We start from the raw sequence: 24087 nt of genomic DNA, 5'->3' as shown, positions 1-24087 counted from the left end.
CCAGACTAGGGAGTTCCGACTCCGTCTGTGGGGCAGGTGAGGGGCACTCCTGATGCTGATGAAGCTACGGAGTTTCTCAGGTGTGTGTGACAGAAAGCACACTATTACCTGTTCGTTGTAAATTTCCAGCATACTGAATGTCACCTGCAGGGAAAAGAGCCTAAAGTAAATGATCATTCTCTTGAAACTGTCATCTTTGAAAAAAAAAGAAGTAATAGGGGAACAATATAAATGTCCAACAGAGGGAAAAGCTAACATTAAATGTGGTAAAACTATTTCACATGTAACAAGAGGTTCTCCAATAATTGTAACAATATGGAGGAAACTCTTAATATACATTGTTTAAAAATACAAAAGCGTGTGTGCGTCTCAGTCTCAGTCTGAGTCTCAGTCGGGAGCAGAAAAAGGCGGTTCTGTGAGGCCGACCTTCCCACCTGAACATGCAGAGAGAGAGCTGGTCTTTTCCCTGCCGTGGTTTAGGCCAGCGCTGGCCGAGCTCACAGCCTTAAACACGGCACTAGAGGGATCAGAGTGGCTCTAATCTAGAGAAAAGGCCCTAAAATTCCTTTTTCTAATTTTAATTTTATCTTTGAGTTACAGTTTGCATTCAGTATTATTTTGTGTTAGTTTTAGGTGTGCAGCACCGTGGCCAGACAATTACGTACTTCACAGACTGATCCCTCCATATTTCCGGTCCCCGCCTGGCACCGTACGTACTACTGCGACATTATCGACCTACTCCCTGTGCTGTGCCTTCCATCCCGCTTACCGGTCTGTAACTACCAATGTGCCCTTCTCAATCCCTTCACCTTTCTCCCCCAGTCCTCCAGCCCCCCTCCCCTCTGCCAGACGCCGACCCACTCTCTGTGTCCGTGAGTGTGTTTCTATTTTGTTTAGTCTGTTCATTAGATTCCGCATATAAGTGAAGTCACGTGGTACTTGTCTTTCTCTGACTGACTTATTTCACTGAGCATAATACCCCCTAAGTCCATCCATGCTGTTGCACGTGGTGAGACTTCACTCTTTATTGCTGACTAGCATTCCATCTTGTGTGTGTACCCTTGCTCTCTTATCTTCTCAGCTATCGACGGGCACCTGGGCTGCTTCCGTATCTTGGCTAATAATGCTGCAGTGAACACTGGGGCGCATATAATCTTTCGAATTAGTGTTTTGGGGTCTTCTTCCGATATATTCCCAGAAGTGCAATTACTGGATCATAGGCAGGTCCACTGTTAATTTTTTGAGGTATCTCCATACTGTTTTCCATAGTGTCTGCACCAATTTACATTCCCACCAACGGTGCACCAGGGTCCCCTTTTCTCCACACCCTCACCAGCACTTGTTTGTTGATGTATTGATGGTAGTCACCTGACAGTTATGAAGTGATATCTCGTTGTGATTTTAATCTGTATTTCTCTGATGGTTAGTGGCATTCGAGCATCTTTTTGTATGTCTTTTGGCCATCTGCATGTCCTCTTTGGAGAAGTGTCTATTCAGGTCCTCTGCCCATTTCTTAATTGGACTGTTATTTTGGTGTTGAGTTTTATGAGTTCTTTAGAAATTTTGGATATTAACCCCTACTGGATGTATCATTGAAGAAAATCTTCTTCCGTTCAGTAAGTTGTCTTGTCATTTTGTTGATGGTTTCTTTTGTTGTGCAAAACTTTTAATTTGTTGTAGTCCTGTTTGGTTTTTCTTCTTATGTTTCCCTTGCCTGAGGAAATATATCAGAAGAAATATTGCTAAAAGAAATGTCTGAGATTCTACTGCCTGTGTTTTCTTCTAGAAGTTTTATGGTTTTGAGTATAACATTTAAGTCTTTAATCCATTTTGAGTTCATTCTTGTATATGGTGTAAGATAGTGGTCTCATTTCACTTTTCTGCACATATCTCCAATTTTCCCAACAATATTTATTTAATACATTGTCTTTACACCATTGTATGTTTTTGCCTCCTTTGCCGTATATTAATTGACCACATAGGTGTGGCGTTATTTCTGGTCTCTATTCTGTTCCTTTATCTACGTGTCTGTTTTTATGTTAATAGCATGCTGTTTCAATTACTGTAGCCTTGTAATATAGTTTGATATCAGGTAGCATGATACCTCCAATTTTGTTCTTCTTTCTCAAGATTGCTGTGGCTATTTGGGGTCTTTTATGGTTCTATACAAATTAATGGATTATTTGTTGTAGTTCTGTGAAAAACATCATTGGTATTTTGACAGGAACTGTGTTGAATGTGTAAATTGCTTTGGGTGATATGGGCATTTTAATGATGTTAATTCTTCCTTTCCATGAGCATGGCATATGCTTCCATTTATTTATAACTTTCCAAGTATAAATTGTTTATCTCCTTGGTTAAATTTATTGCTAGGCTTTTTTTTTTAATGCAATTGTGAGATTGTTTTCTTAGTTTCCCTTTCTAATAATTTATTATTGGTATATGTAAATGCACCTGATTTCTGGATATTTATTTTGTAGCCTGATCCTGCTACTTTACTGAATTCATTAATCAGTTCTAGTGGGTTTTTGGTAGAATCTCTAGGGTTCTCTCTATAGAGTATCATGTCATCTGCAAATAGTGGCGGTTTTACTTCCTCCTTTCCACCTTGGATGCCTTTTATTTCTCCTTCTCGTCTGCTTGCTGTGGTTAGACTCCCAGTGCTGTGCTGAATAGGAGTAGTGAAAGCGGACATCCTCGTCTGGTTTCCAGCATTAATGGAAACCTTTTAGTTTTTGCCCCTTGAGTATGGTGTTGGCTGTGGGTTTGTGAATACATCGCTGTGAAATACTCGTGTAAGTTTTCGTGTGGACTCAGGCTTTTCTTTCACTTGGACATTGGAGTTTTTAAACTATACATGCATTACTTTGAAAGAAAATCAGAAATATACTGAAATGTTAAGAATATTTAGTTGGGTGATAAGATTAGGGGTAATTTCTGTTCTCTAACTTGGACACATTATTTTTAAAATCAGGGAAGAATTAAGATAAAAAGTTGATGCATCATTGAATTTTCATAACACAAATTTCATCTCTCTTGCCATTTAGAGGAAGCAGAAACGTGGACTAAGCTTACAGATACTTGCTTTTGTGACATTTTAAAGCTAATCACATTAATGGTTACTCTTCATTTTGAAAATGTTACCAGTCTTCAAATGACCCTAAAATTCAGTCTTGGGCCTCTATGCTAGGACAAGAAAGAAACTATACTGGGACAATTAAGAGACAAAGTAACATTCTTTATTTAGAAGTAAGTCAATAAGTTATGATGGGAACACACCCACAACCTTAGTAGAAGAGGGCAGTCTAGGGAATTGTAGACTCGAGTTAGTCTATGTGATCTATTAAAGATGCCCACTTCTCTGATACTCAGAATGCCTTTTATAAATATTTCCTTGGGCTTGTCTCCATAGAATCAGACAATTCAACATTTTATTAGCTGCAATTTGATTTTCTAACTACATAGTAAGGATTCAGGTATGAAAAGTTAACGTTATCCTAAACTAGCGCGGCCACTGACTTCCATTTGGGGTGGGGGATTTCCAAAATGGGGGAAACTTCCTTAAAGAAGGTCTCTTGGAATAACACATACCTGGTATTCTTGATTTCTCTCCCGGTTCTCAATGGCCTGAAAGAGCTCTTCACACACACCGGGAATGATGCCCTTGTTCGCGCCAAACCCGATCATGGAGTAGCTCTTCCCAGAGCCGGTCTGGCCGTAGGCCAGGAGGGTGGCGTTGTAGCCCTGCCAGGCGCTGTCCAGAATTCCCCTGCCCAGGTCGCGGAAAACTTCTCTCTGGGAAGAAGGTCGCAGGCATCAGGTCCAGCGCAGGCTTTTCACAGGACCCTGAGAACCTCCTACATATTCTGGTTTTGATGAATTCCGCCTTAATTAGCATCACACAAGCTACTTAAAATATGACCTGAGTTGCTGTCTTAGAGCCAGTAGAAGAAAGCCAGGAACCTGAAAGGGTTTCTGTCAATTTGGAAACCACCGGTCACAAGAGATCACCGTGGGTCTCCAATTATTAGTGTCATCAATAATGAATTTGTGGATTTTACAGCCTTTCCAGAGCGTGGGTTAGTTCCTTCAAATTCAGCAAGTCTACAAAAATTTCAAGGCATTGAGGGGCAGAGACTGGTCAAAGAGTTTTCCACTTTCTCTCTATTCTTCAACCCAAACAACAGCATCCCAGCATTTCTACACTAACTCCTCTGCTGCTGAACTCTGCTCTTTTTTCACAAGACCTGCCGGTTCTAAAGCGGTTCGCCAGCCCGCGTGCACACACACGCGCATGCACACACACACGCACACACACACATGGGCACCGTTTTCTGAGGGGCGGGGACAGCTGCCTGTGCCCACAGTTGCTTGAGAGACATAATGTGGTTTGACTCTTTTATTACCTGGGCATGGCTATAGCCAGTAAGAATTCTTTTATTTTAAGCTGTTTCAAAGAATACAGTATTCTTTACTTGCTAATATCAATAAAATTATAAGCATTACTTGCTCCATTTGTTACAATATATACCTTTGTATAATTTATATAAATTTTATTTCTGGGAAAGAAGCAAATAGCAACATAGCGTAATGGCTGTAAGGACAATACTCGGTAATCACCAGGTTTGTTACACTACCCATTTCACGTGCGGTAGGAATGAAAACGATCACAGTACTGAAGGGTTAGGGAAGCTCCAGGCCTGAAATGTGGCATCTGACCAGTGGCTTTCCAGAGGACACTGTGACCGTACTCTTAGCAGGAGAAAATGTATTTCTATAACGGATATCTGCTCCCCCTTGGGAGCTAGTAGCTAAAACTAAGGAGTGGTTACTAAGCTTAGTAAATTACTAGTCTGCTCTCTGCTATTTGTAGGTTTGGGGACACATTTTATTATCAATTTTTATAGACTCAAAGCTTCAAACAAGTAGTACAGAATTTTATTAAACAAAATCTTTTTTTTTTTAAGATTTTATTTTATTTATTTTCAGAGAGAGGGGAAGGGAAGGAGAAAGAGAAGGAGAGAAACATCAGTGTGTGGTTGCCTCTCACACAGCCCCCTGGCCTGCAACCCAGGCATGTGCCAAGACTGGGAATAGAACCAATGACCCTTTGGTTCGCAGCCCGCGCTCAATCCACTGAGCTACACCAGCCAGAGCTAAACAAAATCTTATAATACAGAATCATTTTATAAATTTTGTTTGCTCTACAGTTTTTCTGTATAGTTTTCCCTTGAAATAATCTTCTGGACATCAGCTCTTTGTATACTTGGCTTGTATTAATATAAGACAAGAAATCTTAGAACTACCTTTCTAATGTCTTTCTGCTCACCGCCCCGTAATCAACTATATGGAACATTTTCCTTCACTATGGTACACGAACCCATAATTCTGCTGTATCTCTATACCATGTTAACAAAAACCAGGTGGTCATCATGTTTGGGGATGACAGGAAGAACTATCGACGATGTTAATCAGGCTTCCGTGCAGCACAGTTCTTGTCTTTAAAACTGTAAGATAACCAAGCGATGCCTGACATACAACATTAGATCAGTTTCAGGTGTACAACACAACGATTTTGTATTTGTGTGTGTTGGGAAGTGACTACCAGAATGCGTTCAGCTAACGTCCATCACTTCATAGGGAAAATCTTTTTCTTGGGAGAACTTTTAAGATCTACGTTCTTAACATCTTTCAAATATGCACTACAATATTATTAACTGTAGTCACCAGAGTGTACATGATGTCCCCAGGAGTGGCTCGTCTTATAAGTGGAAGTTTGTACCTTTTGACCGACCCCCTTCACCCATTTCCTACCCCCTCAAACCTTACCTCTGGCAACCATCAGTCTTGTCTGAGTTTGGTGGGGCTTTAAGTTCCACGTGTAAGTGAAATCATACAGTATTTGCCCTCCTCTGTCTGCCGTACCCATTTAGCACAATGCCCGCGAGGGCCGTCCATGTTGTCACAGATGGTAGGATTTCTTCTTTTTTATGACTGAGGAGAACTCCATTGGATATGAACCACATCTTTTTTCATGTATTCTTCTGTTGATGACACTTAGGTTGTTTCCATTTCCTGGGTATTGTAAGTAACGATGCAGTGGACATAATTCTGAATTAGTGTTTTTGTATTATTCGGATAAAATCTATAAATGTTATTGATAGCTAGATTATATGGTAGTTTTATTCTTAATATTTTTGAAGAATCACCACACTGTTTTCCATAATAGCTGCACTAATTTACATTCCCACCAACAGTGCACAAGGGTCCCCTTTTCTTTGCGTCCGCTCCAACACCTGTCGCTTCTTGTCTGGTTGACGAATGCCATTCTAGCAGGTGTGAGGCCATGTCTCATTGTGGTTTTCATTTGCATTCCCTGATGACTGCTGGTGTTGAGGCCACCTGTATTATCTTCTTTGGAAAATGTCTATTCAGATCCTCTGCCCACTTTTTAATCGGTGGTTTGTTTTTTTGTTATTGATATGTATGCATTCTTTATATATTTTGGATATTAGCCCCTTATCCGATGTATCATTTACAAATGCCTATTCCCATTCACTAGGGTGCCTTTTCGCTTGGTTGATAGTTTCCTTTGCTGTGCAGAAGCTTTTTAGTTTGATGTAGTCCCGTTTGTTTTTCTTTTGTTTCCCTTGCAAGTAGAGTTGAATTCATAAAAACGTCACTAAGAATGATGTCAAGGAGCTTACCACCTATATTTTCTTCTGTGTATTTTTGAATTCAGGTCTTACATTTAAGTGTTTAGTCCATTTTGAATTAATGTTGTGTCTGGTGTGAGATTGGGGTTGAGTGTCATTCTTTCGCATGTGGCTGCCCAGTTTCCCCAGCACCATTTATTGAAGAGACTGTCCTTTCCCCATTGTATGTTCTTGGCTTCTTGTCGTAAATTAATTGTCCATACGTATGGTTCATTTCTGGGCTCTTGATGTCTGCCAGGACCACACTGTTTTGGTTACTGTAGCTTTGTAGTACATTTTGATTTCAGAGAATATGATCCCTCTGGCTTTGTTATTTTTTTCTCAGGATGCTTTGGCTATTCAAGGTCTTTTGTGGTTTCATACAAATTTGAGGATTTCTTTTGTTCTATGTCTGTGAAAAATGCAGCGTGGATTTTGGTAGGGATTGCACTGAGTCTGCAGATTGCATTAGGTAATATGAGCATCTCAACAATGCTAATTCTTCCAACCCACGAACACCGAATATCTTTCCATGTCTTCGTGTCTTCCTCACGATCTCTCAAGAAAGCCTTATGGTTTTCAGGGTACAGGTCTTTTATCTCCTTGGTTAAACTTAATCCTAGGTATTTCTTTGTTCTTGCAATTGTTGTTTTCTTAATTTCTCTTCCTGATTTTTCATTGTTAGGTATAGAAACACAACAGATATGTGGATATTGATTTTGTGCTCTGCAACTTTACTGTGCTTGTTATTTCTAATAGTTCTTGGTGGAGTCTTTAGGATTTTCTCTATATGAAATTAGGTCACTCACAAATAGTTACAGCTTTACTTCTTCCTTTCCCATTTGGATGCCTTTTATTTATTTTTCTGGCCTGATTGCTCTGGCTCGGACTTCAGTTACCATGTTGAGTAAGACTGGGCATCCTTGTCTTGCTCCTGATCTTAGAGGAAACGCCTTCAGTTCTCACCATTGACCATGATCTAGCCGAGGGTCTGTCATGTATGTGTGGCCTTTGTTACACTGAGGTACTTCCTAGACCCATCCTGTTGAGAGTTTTTATCATAAATGGATGTTGAATCTTGTCAAATGCTGTTCTGCAAGTCTTATGCAAATAGTTTTACTTCTTTCTTTTTTAATATGCACACCACTTATTGCCTATTAATTGCTTTATTGCCCTGGTTAGAACCCGGGGTAAATGTTGTATAGAAATGATGAGATTGGACCTCCCTGCCTTATCCCCAGTCTTAGGAGAAACAGTCCGTATTCTGTCATCAAATGTGATATCACCTCTGCAATCAGGGAAGTTAGTTCTATTCCTAGAAAGCTCCCTCCTATTTCAAGTTCGCTGAGAGTTTCCAGCATGACTGGGTGTTGAATTTGTCCTCCAGGAAGTAACCATTCATGTACTTGTTGGAGATCATACCATTTCCCCTGTTACTGGTGCACAATACTTATCACCTCCCCAAAGCTACTTTCCAAACTGTGACTCTCCCACCGATTTTGGTCACCAAGTGGTCCTATTCTTCAGTGGCCTGGACTCACAGGCTCTGACATAGTCTCTGCTGCCTCCACCATCACAGCGATCCCGGCCCCCAGTCCGGATCCCAGTTTGGCCCATCACGACGACTGTCCCCGTGCCCATCACAGTGCCGGTCTGAAGGGTAACACGCTCCACTCTTGTCTCGGAAGCTGTCGTCGCCTCTTGTAGGTGGGTACTCATCAAAGCTGTCTGGGGCATGACGGGCCTCCGGTCTGTGTCCAGTTTGGCAGAATCCCAATTTCTGTCTCTGCCGAAAGAACGATCCTGGCTGCCTTTCCTCATCCTGTGCTTGATCAGCAACGTCCGCTCGAGTTCTGTTGCCTAGAGACTCTTCACTGAGGCTCAGGGCACGGAGCAGGGGATCCGGGTCCTCAGACTCAGCCTAACCCAAACCCGTCGGCCTCCGAGTTGCTGGACTCACGTGGTAAATGCACCACACTGAGGAATTCCTTCATGCAGACTTCTAGCACGTCATGGGCAGGTGCCCCCGCAGAGCAGGGTAGGGCGGTGACTTGGGAAGACAGCTCCTGTCGATGTTGGGCTCCCACGCTGCTTGTGGAGCAGGGGACAGGATGGGACAGTCGATTGGAGGTGCCCTGTACACAGAGTGTCACTGTGCCAAGTGGTTGAAACATCCCCTTCCCAACCGCCTGTCTCCTCAGCCCAGCTGCCTGGTTTGGGGACACAGGCGCATGCTCAGCCAGCGGGTCTGCTGGGGAGATAGGCTTTCCCTTGTCAGCATTTCTTTCCCCCCTAAGGCTGCCATGTCGGGAGAGGGAGAGAGAACACAGGGCCTGGCCACCCTTTATTAAACCACATACATTTTGATAGATATTTTGATTTTTATTCAGTTCAGAATATTTACTAATTTCCCTAGTGGTTAATTCCTCAACCCAAGGATAATTTAAAGGTCTGTTATTTTCTAAATATCTGGATTTTCCTAATATCTTTCATTTCTTTCTAGTTTAATTCCATTGTGGTCAGAAACCCTACTTTGTATGGTTTCTGTTATTTACATTTATTGAGACAAGCTTTATGGTCTGGAACACAGTCGGTCATAAAGTTCACGTTCACTTGAAAGGCACGTGCAGTGCTGTGCCTGGTGGGCAGCAGGTGTTTTACAGTGCACTGGCCAGAGAGGTTGCTTGCTGTCCTCTGCTCTTCTGTAACACTACTGATACTTTTGTTGTTGTTATTTGTTCTACCCAGTACTCGGACAGGAGCGATGGAATCATCAACACTATTGTAAATTGGTGTATTTCTCCTTCAATTTCTATCAGTTTCTGATTCATGTACTTTGAAGTTCGGGTATTGGGTACATATCTACATGGGGATGGTATTGTCTGTCATTATGAAATATTCCTTGTTCTGAAGTCCACTTTGTGTGGGAATATAGCCTCTGTGACTTTCTTAGTGTCTACATGAACGGTATCTACTTAGTTATGTTTAAATTGGCTTCTGTGCACAGATATAATTGGATCCTGCTTTTCCTAGGAAGTCTGATCATCTCTGCCTTTTAATTGCCACACTCATTTGTTTGATATAATAATTGATATGGCTGGCATTAAATCTACTATCTTGTTATTTATATTTTTATTCCATCTGTCCCCCCATCCCTCTTTTCCTGTTGTGGTTTTCCTGTTGGACTGTTTGATAATTCTATTTCTCCATAATTGACTCATTAGTTAACTTCTGTTTGATTTTTATTTCTTAACTGGTTGGGGGCGGGAGGTGGTTCTCAGGTACATTCCAGGGTCCATGAGGTCTTCTCGGGGTGCTTGTGGAGTCAGAACTATTTGACAGAGGGTTTGTTAGCTGTGGTTTCATAAAGGCTGTAATCTTTGGGCTACGTTTTAAAAGGCAGGTGGCAGACAAGAACAGAGAGGAAAAAACTGGTGGGAGCAGAGCAGAGCCTCGGTGACCTGTGGGATGGTGTCACACATACATGTAACTGGAGTCACAGAAGGAACAAGGCGGAAATGACAGATGAAGTTTCCAGATTTAATGGAAACTGTAAAGCCATCCAAGCAGCGTAATGAGCTCTGTCCAGACTGAAATGACCACCTCTCCTTCGTAGCCGTTTGTACCTCGTCTGTACTCTCATCACTGACTTCCAGCGTTGGAATGCCTTTATTTGCCCGTCTCCCCAGATGAGACCGAAAGCAAGTTATGGTGCACGGTGCGATAAGTACTCGATGAAACAAAAGTTCTCACAAGTTCTGCTTTCTTCTCTGATCTCATCCATACGTTGGGATACCAACCGACTGAGTGCCTAAAAACGACTTGGGCGACAGCTGCACTTTCTGGACCTCTTGTTTAGCATGAGCAAGGAATATACTGAAAAACAGGCTCTCAAATGAAAGCATGTATTGGAGCATGCTTGCATAAAAAATTACTGTACTGCTACACTGTTAACACATTTCACACACACACACCCCGCTCCCCCCCCTTTCCGTTGAAGTTGTGTTTTAAAGCAATTACCTGGCCTGCAAATTCACTACTAGGACCAGCTGAAGTAAACACACCATCTTTTCCCACTTGGAATCCACTGTGAGACCAGTATGCCAGGTCAAAGGTAAACGTCTTCTTGTGTCCTGGGTTCTTAGGGTCGTGTATGGTGGTAGTGGTCCCGGAATGCATGGAGACCACACATTTGCTCCCAGCATCCTTCTCTCTCTATAGTCAAATCACAAATTCAGAGTCAATCATTGTACCTTTTCTTGGCATCAACGTTGTTTTGCTAATCTTTTTACCTTGTAAGAAACTCAGCCAGGGACTTACCATTCATTCATTTTGTTTTCTAATGATGTTATTCTAGTAGCTGTTAGGAAAAGCAGTTGCTCTTGTATTCCCTCGGTTTTTGAAAGGCTTGTCTGTAGTCACTGTTACTTTCTGAGAACAGCTCACCTAACCCCCAGCTGTGCTAACAGCAGTAGCTAGAGCTGCGAACCATCCACTTCCAGCATCACAATGCAAGGAGCTTCCACTGTCCCACGTCCCAGTGAAAATTAATGAAAACATACCTATTTGGAAATTGTCCTAAGAGCAAACAGCCAATGAGGAAACATGTTCAACCTCTATCAGAATTTGGTAAGAAAGCAGTCCATGGTGTTTGAAGCAAGTCCCTTCCTTCCTCCACCACCCCCTGCCGGCCAAGGACACGGGTTCCCTCACTCCCCAGATCCTGATCGGAGGGCTTTCTTCCTGGGTAACATTACAAGAAAATAAAACTGCAGACCCATTTCTCTTCTGAACACGGATGCAGGAATACTCAGCAAATTAAACTGAATCCAGCAGCGTATAAAAAGAATTCCACACCATGACCAAATGGGATTTATCCTAGGGGTGCAAGTATGACTGGGTTAGTGTCCTTCCCTCCTGTGTTGTATGGTGTTTTGACACCCTGGGGCCTAGACAGACTGTCCCTGAAGGGCTAACAAATTCCTAGAGAAAGAAAACTTGTCTGCCACATAAACCAACCAAAGTCCACGTGCCAAACACGTCCTTCACCCAACTCACACACACACTGAGCCAGTACTTCCTGTGCCCTGCATCACCCCAGGGCCAGGTTCTGACTAGGGGCCACCACCACCCCATAGCCCAGAGCCCCTGAAATTACTCAAACTATCCAATCCTAACACTGGTCAAAAGTGCCTACCATGCCTGCCCATTCCTTCCTGCAGAGCCCAAAATAAGACTGCAGGCCAGGCATTCTCTGCTGCTCGCTTCTCCGACCGACCTTGACACTTCCTCAGTGGCTCTGCGTGGCAAGCTGTGTTCTCTTGGGAACTACAAGGTACTTGCCTCTTTGTCACCTTACTGCACCCATCTAAAAGAAAACTTGGGGACCCTTAAAGTGACTTCAAGACTGAAAACCAAAAGCCACCACTCAACAGGCACAGAACCCACATTGACAAAACCCCACACCTTTTCGTGGTAAAAAGTCAACAAATTCGGACCAGAATGAAACGTAACCTGATAAAGGAAGTGTATGGAAAAATCCGTAACTAATATCACACCTAACAGTCAACATGGAACGTTACGGCTCAGGATCAGGAAGACGACAGATTCCTACTCTTGACACTTCGACTCAGCACCGAATTGGAGGCTCTGCTAGGACAGCCGGCAGGAAAAAGTCATCCAGATGGAAAAGTACGAAGTCAAATGACCCCTGTTTGCAGATGACGTTGCCTTGAATGAGGCAAGTCCCGAGGGATCCACTAAGAGACCGTTAGAACTAATGAATGAGTGCAGTAAAGTTGCAGGATACCAGCTGGGTATACGACAATCAATTTTAATTCTATTCAAAAAGTGAATAATCCAAAACCAAAATTCAGCAAAGTTCCATTTCTAACAGCATCAAAAAGAGCAGAACATTCAGGAACAAAGTGGGGCTGGGAGAATAAGGGTGACAGACAGTAAAGGTCACAGTTCTTTTCTGGGGTGATAAAAATGCCCTAAAACTTACTGCAGTTACATATACCCACGATGTGGTAACCACGAACTGTACACTCTAAATGAGGGACTTGTATAAAACGTGAATTATATCTCTAGAGATTAGGCTGAAAGAATAACCCGTAGCAGCTAATATTAAGAGTATTTGTCAGGTGCTGTGCTCACTGATTTATACATTATCTTTGTAACCACCATCCTGTGAGGTACCAGTATCTCCATTTTACATATAAGGAAACCAAGGCTCAGAAAGCTTAAAACCTTGCTTAAGGCCACATAATGGGTAAGTGGAAAAGTCAAGTTTTGATCTCATGTTCATCTGACTTCAAAAGCTCCTGAGAACATATTAAATGTTGCAACACAGTCTCATACAGTCGGTCCTCCGATCCCACAAGGAAGAAAATGCTGTGTGGGAAGTTAGAAAGTAGGCAGTCCAGGTCTCAGGAGGCTGTCCAGGTGTGACCCAGAACCATCTACCTTCAAATCACCTCTTGAACCCATCTTTCCTCATTCTACTTACTATTCTAAGCTCACCGAGGACGTGGGCGGTGGACTTCAACCCAATGCAGTCTTTTTGAAGCAGTAACCTGAAGGCTGTGTAAATGTGTAACTGTCTACTTCTACAACCATCGATTTAAAACTTGCAGTGAGTTACTCTAGTGATAATTAGTGATGAGAGAGTAGCTACTTTCAGTGTACTGACTGCAATTCACTGACCACAGATTAATTCTTTGACATCTGTACAGTTCCCTAAGTATGGATCTGCCTGGCTGCTGAAATATTTTCTGCAGTGTAAATGAATGTTAAGGGACAGAACTGATACAAATGTGCAAAGTGGTATCGAGTTCTGCTGGGTGAGAGAGTGCAGGTGAGCAAGTGGGAAAGCAGACTCACGTAAGGTCATTGGTGCCTCGCACCCCTGTTCAGGGTCCAGTGGGGTCCGCTACTGTCAGATAAGCTCTGAGGGGGGTTCTGTCCAGCTCACTCTTACCCAGATCTTTCAAAACCTGATCTTCCTCTGGGTGCCAAGATTATCTCCCTTCCTACTGTGTTACACACTGCCACAAAGAAATTACATAAAACTAAGCCAGTGGAGAACAAGGGATTTTCCTTTGAACCCTCAGTTTTCAGGGCAGCACTGCATCCACAGCAGGCAGGCAGAAGTCTGCCAAAGGGGTTTATTGTCAGAATTTTCTCCAAATTTAACTACTGCGTTGGTAATCAAAGGTAAAGGATTGCTACAAGGTCCCAGAATGAGTCCAATCCATGTCTTATCCTAAATGTTGCAGCAACAGTTTCATAACCAGTGTTTTTGTAAAAAGTTATATAAATACACTTACACACTTTAAATGCATTGAAAACCATTCATTCAAAATTGGCATTTTTTTTGCTTATGATCTACTGTTGAGGGAAAGAAGTACATTTATTAAAAATAGATACTGCATGTCTACATTCACCGAACTGCATTGGCTTTAAAAATTATTAACTTGACAGTACATTTCTCTTGTCAATTTTTTTATTGTGCTACTTGCACAAAGAATGAAATTGTTTATTGAATTACTTAGATCTTTAAATTACTCATTTAACAAGTTCATTTAAATAAGTTTAATACTCCATAAATGACAAGCAGCTTAAATACAAGTTTGATAACTAAAAAGGTCAAAGTGAAGGTCACAGTCCCAGTGTCACAGGCAAGGCCGCAGCCCCACTGACCTGGCTGAACGGCCGCACTCGCACGGCCACTCGCACGCTGTCGGCCGCTGGCGCGGGCACTGCCATCATTTTCCCGGTGTCCGCGCTGTTTGTTGGTGGAGAAACAACGTGGAAAACACTCTGCTTGTGCTTCACACTGAAACACTGAACGTTCAGTCAGCAAAAGCAGCCTGTTTCCAGATGATCAATTATTGATGGTCCGTTCATTACACACTATCAATTACCTGTTATAAATTATTTGACAACACTTATTTATTGATGAATTTTATGGCCCACACCAAGCATCACCACGTAGTTATACACAGCCATGGTGCCGAGAATAGTGGTTCCCTTCCTTCCCTTTTCCACATCGCTCCCACACACTGCTCCACAGTCTGTGCCTGAGGTCCTACGAGAACGTGTCAGTTTTAAAACCTGGATATTAAGGGATTTCTGTGATTCAGTAGCAAGCTCCTTCAGAGCAGTAATAAAATTTCTTCCGACTTCTCATTCTATCAGTATTGGGTCCACACAAGGTACGGTGAATACCCATGAGAGAGGGTTGGCTTGTTTGTTTTTTCTAAAAACATTCCCCTTCCTTCCCACGTCCTTGTGAGAAGTGGCCAGTGAGCCGGCCAGTCTAACCTGGGTAATTCGTCTCTGAATGACTCAGACTTCACAGAAAGGCGCCTTTAAGCCTGCTGAACAAGAAATGCCAACATTACATTTAACCAATGCATTACTTGGAAAATTACTCATTTGAGGTAGAATACACAAAATTCGTTAAAACTACAAAAAAGTGGCAAATTACATGTCCATAATTCAATTTGAACATAGCAACCACCAACCCCCCCAAAAACAATTTATAATTAGAAATCTTAATCATAGAAGCAAAGTGCATAAATTATAAAATAGCAACTTAAAAACAAAGTGAACAGTTCCATTGTCCTCTTTTTGAGGTCGGTCTACTACTTTGTGGAGAAAGACAATAGGACCAGTGTCTACTATTATATAAAATTATTACTGAAACAGAAATCCCCTCAAAAATCTAACCGACACAAACTACTGTGAAGTATATACTTTATTTAACATTCTAATAATAAGCCATATTTACATATTATATAAATGTATGAAGTCTTAATATAAAAAAGGGGGACAAATGCCTCTAAAAGAATCATACTCCATATGGAGTCATTTTACTTATGGAAGACTTCCTGTTTACAAAAATTTACAATTTATATAAATTACTGTCTTCCAAATTAGAAGATTTTTAATAATCCACTTTACAAATAGGTGTACATTAAAATTTGAAAAAACTACAACATTTTTCTGCGTACAATCTGTTTTGGGAAGGAGGATGGTTTCTTCCTGTTCCTTCCGAGAGTTTTTCCTGTTACTTCTACAGTTTTCCTTGGCTTGCTCTTCACTCTGTCAACTGGGGTTGCCAAGGGAGAAATCAGCTTAATTTCTACTGGAGGAGGTGACCAAGAACTTTCTTTTTCTGTGATTCTGAAAAAAAAACATAAAGCAATTCAAATAAGAAAATACCCATCATAATAGAAAATATAACTGGCTTCCCAATATATAAAAAGAAACTTCAGGGATGACCCTTTCCTAGGGCTTTCATTTTTTAAAGGAGAACTGAAGTGAAGCTTTAAGTCATATAAGCTAATTACAGGCGGAATTAAAGTTTCACCTGCCAGGTATTTTCCTTTTTAATGTGGCTATTCAAAAATAATCACTGAAGAATGTTCTTTAATGTCTCGTACGTACTGGTAAACCCTGCTGGGATCTGGGGCTTGGCCGGGCGTCAGCGTCAGCCCGTGGAACGAGGGCCCAGCAGGCCCATGAAGCGCGTGAGAACAGCAGTTCTCAGGCAGCAGTGACTACCTGTAAGTAGGTGTGCTCACACCTACTTACAGGTGTGAGTACACAAAACACAGTTTACTCTTGAGTTGTTCGTTACTGTACATTTTCCACACAAACAGCTGTAGACCTACTTGTGCCCTGTCCTGCTTGAAGTAGTTCTCCACATACAAACAAAGCCAATGTATGTGTAAACAGTATTATCAGTTATAGTCAAACGTCCCATTAAGTTAGTTTTTAAGGCAAGATAAAATGGACTACTTTGCTTTTATGAAATTCAATGATGCCTAAGCATAGCATACATGAAACACCATGTAACACATATATCTGAAATGGAGTAATGTCCCCATGGATAGTTTTACTAGTACTAATAGTGAAACAATCACAGAATTTCTAAGTTTACAATTACTTTTTACTAATAAAGATAGACAGTCATCTATCTTTACCAAGGAGCAGATGAAACATCTCGCCCTCATCCCCACCCATGTAAAAACAAAGTCTCGCTGGGTATTAAACTCCTCCTTTTTTAAAGAGGACAAATGGGCTTTCGTGCTATGAAGGAATCTGGCTCCACACCGAAACCTTAACGGTTACTAGGAGCCAGTGCTTATAAACGCCCTAAGGTAACCTTTCCTAATGAGCTGAGTTTCTCTCTTAAATCACTCGTTCTCAAATCCAATTTTAAGAAATGAAACATAAAAATCCCAGCACAGAAAAAGCCATACTTGCTTGCTTGTTTTTTCTCAGTCCTGATTCTTGTTACTTTTTGCTGTCCCACAGCATCATCTTCCTAAGAGTTAAAAATTTTTCAAAAAGGTAAATCTTAAGTAATTAAACATTTTAAATTTAAAGTTCTAGTCCGAGTCAAGGAATATAGCCAAATAGTGCTAATGAATTCAAACCCAGAAATCCCAAATGCACTCAAACTTTCTGAGTAGAAAACGTAGCCATCTGAGACTGCTTCTGATTCCTCGCCCTCGCACACCCGGTTTCCTTTTACGATTGTTCCCATTGTCTGCTGCCCCTTGTTCCTGCCGCCTGTTCCCAAATCCAGGCTCTCGTCATCTCGTAAGAACCGGGCCACCAGAGATATCTGTTCCTCACCAGAGCTCATTTTCCATAGGAACAACTTACACTGCACGGGGCTATCTGCTGAAGTGTCAAGGGACTTCCTCCACTGCCCCCCACCTTGTCAGCCTTCTGTGCCTTGGCCTCTGCTGTTTTCTCTGCCAAGAATGCTCTCCTTTCCTTTCTGTCTATAGGGCTATCGGGTACAAATGATTCTTATAATGCTATAAAATTGTGTTTCTTGCCTCTTCAATTAAACTGATCTCCCAAAAGACATGTAATTTGCCTGAATTATTTTTGTGTCTCTGTCCTTGCATGATACCTGGCTAATGGCAGATAATTAAAAAACTGCTCGTGAGTTTACAGTCGATCCCTGAACTATTTTTACTTTAGTGTTATGTGCAATTAGGTGATGGAATCAACTGTAAAACACTCTCTCTTCAAGTATGGTCTGTGGATGACATTCCTGGGGTTCAGGGACCCACATTTTAAATTAACGCAGCCAGATAATTCTAATGAGACACTAAAAACCTCTCCCCTAAATGGGAATTTAAATGGCAGCTGCCAGTAATTTATCATCAGTAACATACCACAAATCAGTCGTAAACATAAGGTCTCAGAAGTGCAGACAAGGCAATTTCAGGCTGTCAATGTGCATGTCTGCTCTTTTCTTAAAAAAAGTTTCTTTAGGAACATTGCTTCAAAACAAAAGCAGCATGTTTAAAGAATCATACAAATAAAACCATGCGCTTCTTACCAGTTCCCGCACAAGTCTGGGTGTGTTAGACGTGTTCTTCCGCCTGGTCCTCAGAGCAGGAGGTGAGACAACAAACGGAGAAGGTAAATCTGCAACTAATTCCTTCAGCTGTTCAGGAACTTCTATTTTTTTAGCTAAAGAAAGGAAGGAAAAAAAAAAAATACTGCATCACTTTATATAAACATATACATTTAAAAAAAAAGCTTGAAATAAATGGTGTGCATTAGGAAGATGGAAACATCTCCAAACACAGAAAACACTAGCATCCTAACTTGGTACCCTTGAGAGAAATGACAGGAAAAACCTCAACCTCATTTGGGTATTTAATTAAATGTTCAGGATAGTTAATGCTGCAACTAATTAATGCCATAATATAAAAACAGAGCTTAAAAGCAGATACAAAACTGTTTTTATACTAGTCATACTAGGAGCTTTACTGCCCCTCAAACACTCTGAGGAGGAAAGCATCATTCTCATAGATAACCTGAACCAGTTCCCTTCATTAACGTGCACTGCTCCAGAGACAGGGTTCTCATCTACACAAGTGATTTTATTTACAACGAAGAGACTCAAACCTTTCCTTCCAACTCATTCTGACTTAACTGTTCTAGTTGGGAGGAACAATAGAAAAGTGCGTATCATAAAAGAAAAAAGCAAGCTGACAGGAAGCTATTCAATAAATAAAAATGGCTTAAGAATTGGTTCAGAATATATATTAGCAACATCTATCATAGACTTCATCTCAGATTTCTTGCTTTGTTTTGTTTGTACCATCGAGTTTCCATATTAATGGCAATTAGCAGTGCAATTCTGGAAGTGGCCCAGTGTAGTCGAACCAGTCTGCCGGTGATCACATCCCAGTTTCTGGGCTCGCTAGCTGTGGGACCAAAGGTCAGTTACGGAGACCTCTCCGTGACTCAGTTTCTGTAAGAAGGGATGAACGATAACTTTATGAAGTTACTGTGCAGGTTAGAGGGCTAAGAACAATGTGGGGCATGTGGCGAGTGCTTTATGGATGTCTGCCTTTGTAAATGGTATTTGAAGAATACCATGAACAAATCTTTGAAGTAAAAATTTACAAATTATAATTCAATGTTACTTCACTTACTAGGATACTAAGATGAGTTCTATGAGATGTCAAATTCTGTTTTTAAAGCAGACAATTCTTAACAAAAGAATAAGCATGAGGTCAGAAATAAAAGTTATCTCTGCTCCCAGCTGATAAATGGCAGAAATAACTGGGGTTTCTGCTGGTAACCAGAGAAGCTTATCAACAGCTTCTTTGGCTTTTCAAAGACTGACTCATATTCTTCACATAAGATTTAGCCAAAGGATGTACAAAAGTATACGTGTAAAAATGTTCAGCACCTTCCTTATGCTTCTATTAACCAGACCAGACCTGCGTGTTTATCTCCTCACCCAGCTCTGTAAGCACCTAGTGCTGTGCTGGTGAACACCTTTCGGGGGTGGTGGGACGGTGGTATACAGCTCTGATTTGTAGTATTTGCTGATTTCTGTGGAATAAATGTTCCCACCATGGCTGGCTCAGAAAGTTCCTGAACATTTTCACAACTGGCTCTCAGCAGCCAGCAGGAGTTGGCTCCAGGACACCACCACCAATCTCACTGAACTTCAATTTCCTCCACTAAAGAAAAGCTAAAGAAAAAATAGTACCTATACTCAACTGGGTTTTAGTGAGAACCGAAATCATAAATGTATGCCCTGGTATAGCCTCAAGCATATAAACAGGCTCTCCTTAAACATCTGCTGATGAGCACTGGAAACTAGAAAAAATCTATTGAAATGTCAAGCTCTACATTCTTTAGGCTATGAAATATACCTAAATAAAATTCTAAGAAACCTATTTCTTTGACAGGTTTCGATTAGAGGACAGCCTCCCGCTTTGTAATGTAATCTAAATTAACTTCTGAGCTAATGCTTCTGTATCTGCACCTCCTGCCCCTCCCTAAAGGAGCTTTAAAAATACAATTTAGACAGGCAAAGGGACAGAGATGTTCTTGAGAGTGTAAAAACTGTAATTTCAGGGTAAAAGAAGAAAGGAAACTAACTGTATCCTATGGTGTTAATTGCTTCATTAAGAATACTTGTAAGAACCCTGTAGGGTAGGCATTAGTACCTTCCTTGTGAAGATGAGAAAACAAGAATCAGAAAGGTTCAATAACTTTCTACGCAGCTAGTAAGTGGCAGAAATGAGACATCCCAATGCCAAATTTCTCATTTGTAATTTCACCATCTTGCACTAGAAGGTGCCTATTTATAATACTAGAAAATCTGCAACAACTCAAGTTCGCAACAGAACAATGTTTAAGCAGTCTGTGGCGCATTAATGAGATGAAATGCCACACAGGGACAGCATCAGTGTGCATTAAAAAAACACAAAACCCACACACACTCAAGGTTGTGAGAGTAAGAGTATCAGAAAATGCTCAGAAATAAAGGCAGGGGGAGTATCTACTTCTAAATCCTAATGTTCTATGGCAGGCACGTATTTAACAGGAGAAAGTTACAGTAGACGGTAACTATGTAAAGATGACAGAAGGTCAGAGTTACTGGTAAGTTTGCTTTCCTACACCAAAATGACTTGCTGTTTTTGTGTTCACTACACTTCTCTACGTCAGGAGTTAAGTATAAAAGAATTCTGGTAATCACATTCTTCTGCCACTCTCACTGCGGTCTTTTCTTTCCTATTTTAACTTTAAAATAGTAGTTAGCTGAAATCTCACATTTTGTCATTTCATTCTCTGTGCAAAGCAAAGGTATAACCATTTTCATAACACCATGAAGAAACTGTATTATATACACTACTACCAAAATCAAAGATTTGATTAAAAAAATTAGGGGGACCTCCTAAAACTGCACATCATCTTAGGGGAAATAATTCTATGGCAAAGGGTCCTTTCCTGGACTCAGGCTTTACAAATACAACAAATGAAAGCATAAGTGCAATTTTTTAGAACAGTATCACTTCTCAAAAATTCAAATCTTTAAAGTTTTTGCATTCTGAATGACGACAAAAAATGTTTGCAAATTTTTAAATGGCTTATCTTTCTCTTGGCCTTCCTCAAGTCAGAAAGAAACTATACACGATGTTCACTAGTGTGCTTAAAAATACATGCAATTGTTTTAAAGTTTAAATAAATAAAACAGCAAAGTCACCCACTGTAAAGTCTCGAGCTACCCTAATGGGATCTAGTCAGCTGTACCAGTCTGAACCTTTTCTTCATTATCTCTTTCAACCTTTTTTTCTTAATTGCTTTCCTCACTGATATCTTATAGGATTTTAAAACATTATATTCAACCAGAATATTCCTGAATCTCAAAGTAAACTTTAAAATGTAAGACCTTTAAATTTTACTATGAAAAGACCAAAATTGTTTTGCTTTGGAAGAGGAAGAAATTCCCTGTAACTACAAATCATCTTTAGAAGAAATAGTCAATGAGAGCCTAATCAAATCAAATCATGTTTAAAACAATTTTGAAGCTGAAGACTGAATAAAATGAAAATTATGTTTTGAATAGAAAAAAAAGTACCTCTCTCTTTCCTTGGAACTTTTGACACAGGAGGAGAAAAGGCAGGCTCATTTTCTGGTTCAGAAAAGTCCGGCGGTAAGACGGCTTTCCTAGACCTAGTTCTTGTGCTGTGGGAAAATGCAGTCAAGGCAGTTTTGGCAAGTAATTTTTCTTCCTGGTCATTTGGCTCTTTGCAAGTTGTATCTTCCTCTACATGTTTTTCTGATATTGAGCGTAATGAACGTTTTTGGCTTTGATTTTCAGTCCTTTTTGTAATCTTTTTTTTAGAGCTCATCACTGTAACAAGTTCCTCATTTGGCACTAAAACTGATTTTTCTAAAGTTGGTTTTCCAACATCAATATTTTCACTTTTAGCTGGGGTGTTTCTTGTAGATCTCTTTTGGGTGCTGAGAGCTTTCCTGCTCTTGGGACTTCGCTCTTCCTCAGCAGCCTCAGATCCTACATCTTGTGATGGATTAATTTTTCTTGGTCTACCACGTTTCCTAGGTGTAGCAGGAGTATCAAATTCTGCTTGTTGGGTCAGATGGGATGAATCAAGTGTAGAGTCTTCTCTAACTTCTAATGTGTTAACGTCTCTCTTTTTACCCCTTTTACTACGATGAATAGGCAGCTGCTGTTCACTGAACTTTCTATCTTGTTCATGTCCTTTATCTTCAGAGGTTTCTAAATTAGTACGTCTCAATCTTTTGGTACTTATGCTAGGACTTGCTACTTTACTCACTTTTAGATCATTTACAATTTCAACACTTTCCTGATTTTCTACAGATTTTTGCCTTCTTTTAGGAGTCTTTTTTGTAACAGATGAAAGCTTAACCTCTTTTCTAAAAGAAGCTTCTGTAGTTGCTGATTCCAACATTTGAGATGATCTTAATCGCCTTAATTCCCTGCCTGGAGTAACCTGTAATTCTTGTTCCACAGAATTAATACTTTCTAATGTGTCTTGATTAATTTCTTTCTTTCTCCTTCCTCTTTTAGGAGTAATAGAATTTTGAGGTATTTGCTGGTTCTGAGATATTTCTTTGACATTAGAAAAGGCACTTTCAGAAGCCTTGGAAATGTCTTTTGTTTTCTTAGTTTTCTTCATAACTGAAAACCCCAGCATCTCAGGAGTAGCGACATCTGTTGCCTCTTCCTGTTGCACTGACTTGACATCCAGGCTTTGGACACGCTGTCTCCTTGTTCGAGTTCTGGATGCAATCACGTCATCAACCTGGTTAACATCTATAGTCACTGTACTTGTTTCCTGAACAGTCTTAAACATAGATTTGTCTAACTTGGTGGAACCCGTTACCTTTTGGCTTATTAAAGGTATGTTTTCATGAATGGACTGTCCCATTGTATCTGAAGTAGTTTCTTTACTTCTTGTGTCTTTAATTACATCTAGTAAATTTTCTGCAATTGCTACTTTAATTGGTTCAGGCACATATGGTAATGTTTCTACCTTTTGGGACTCTCGATCACTAGTTATGATAGATGGCAAATTTGCAACATGTCCGCGGTTATCATTTTCCCCAGTGTAAACATGTTTTGACTCAGTCACTGTGTTAGATGCTTTAGCTAACACATTAGATGCTGCACAATCACCTGTCTCAACTTCTTCTTCACCTTCCAATATCAAGGTAAAGTTGCTCTGAGCCACAAAAAGCTCCCCATCTACTTCAGCAATGTCTCCACACTCAGCAGAGTCTTTATTATCAGGTAAGTCATGAAACTGTTGCTCTAGGGTCTCAAAATTATATTGAAGCTTAAGAGTTCCCGAGGGATACTCATTAAATGAAAGATTCCTAGCCTCTTGTCCTGAATCTTGAACTTCAAGCTTTTCGTTTTCAATCACCTAAAATGAATTTAAGATAAGAGACTGGTTAAAGAATTTTAATATATGTATTTTAACTTATGTTTTTAAATGACCATTTCACCCTTGGTGTATGAATTTTAAACAAACTACATTTGACAAGGCATATACTTATGGGTTTACTTTACAAAATATCCACTTAAGCAATGAGACTTTCTCAGTTATAATAACTATAGACAGAAAAAGATTTTGAGATTCTGTATGGAATTAAAGTAGACATCCACATTTCCCTGACTATAAAAAGACAGTCTTAATTAACAAAACCTTGGAAATTATTATGATGTAACAGTTGTGAAAGAATTAAGGAGTTACTCTATTCTCACCCAAGAAAAAAAAATTTAACTGGAGAAAAAGAAATAACCCCCAAACTGTGTTTTAATGATAATCCCCAAACTACCTAACTATCCACACTTTTCTAAACAGCATGATCCCCATAAGGTTGAAGAAGAGTTCACCTACATAAGCTCCCTTGGGCTAGACTCAATCCTCTTCCCTTTGCTGGGGCTGCATAAACCATGAAATTCCTAAGGCTTTCAAGTTCAGTACCTCTCCTGCAAGGGTTTGGTGGAAGAAGGAATGGTCCTTGCATTTACCTTTTGGTAAGGGAAGGGGAG

The 24087-nt window shown here is 40.5% G+C and overlaps 2 protein-coding genes across 5 annotated transcripts in view; both read right to left on the bottom strand.

The window, feature by feature from the left end:
• LOC112318772 (kinesin-like protein KIF28P) overlaps window positions 1–15285 on the bottom strand; it is a 46033-nt gene extending 30748 nt beyond the window's left edge. The window contains exons 1-4 of the mRNA XM_024575977.3: window positions 14400–15285; window positions 10716–10910; window positions 3592–3795; window positions 109–144 (exon numbers count right to left, since the gene is read on the bottom strand). Of these exons, the coding sequence (XP_024431745.2) occupies window positions 109–144; window positions 3592–3795; window positions 10716–10910; window positions 14400–14468 (504 nt within the window). The 5' untranslated portion in view covers window positions 14469–15285. The remainder of the gene's footprint in view (window positions 1–108; window positions 145–3591; window positions 3796–10715; window positions 10911–14399) is intronic.
• Window positions 15286–15441: 156 nt separating this feature from the next.
• AHCTF1 (AT-hook containing transcription factor 1) overlaps window positions 15442–24087 on the bottom strand; it is a 69979-nt gene continuing 61333 nt past the window's right edge. For 2 of the 4 annotated variants that reach the window (XM_024575950.3, XM_045184448.3), the window contains exons 33-36: window positions 21622–23455; window positions 18070–18203; window positions 16970–17034; window positions 15442–15887 (exon numbers count right to left, since the gene is read on the bottom strand). In XM_024575950.3, coding sequence (XP_024431718.2) covers window positions 15695–15887; window positions 16970–17034; window positions 18070–18203; window positions 21622–23455 — 2226 coding nt within the window. In that variant the 3' untranslated portion in view covers window positions 15442–15694. Of the gene's footprint in view, window positions 15888–16969; window positions 17035–18069; window positions 18204–21621; window positions 23456–23932; window positions 24067–24087 lie in introns of those variants that run through there. The other 2 variants (XM_045184451.3, XR_008425276.2) reach the window with 2 other exon arrangements.

Source organism: Desmodus rotundus, chromosome 10 (assembly GCF_022682495.2).
Source record: "Desmodus rotundus isolate HL8 chromosome 10, HLdesRot8A.1, whole genome shotgun sequence".
In the NCBI taxonomy this organism is placed as follows: Eukaryota; Metazoa; Chordata; class Mammalia; order Chiroptera; family Phyllostomidae; genus Desmodus; species Desmodus rotundus.
Note: the sequence above shows the minus strand (reverse complement) of the source record. Positions and strands in the feature narration are given on the sequence as shown.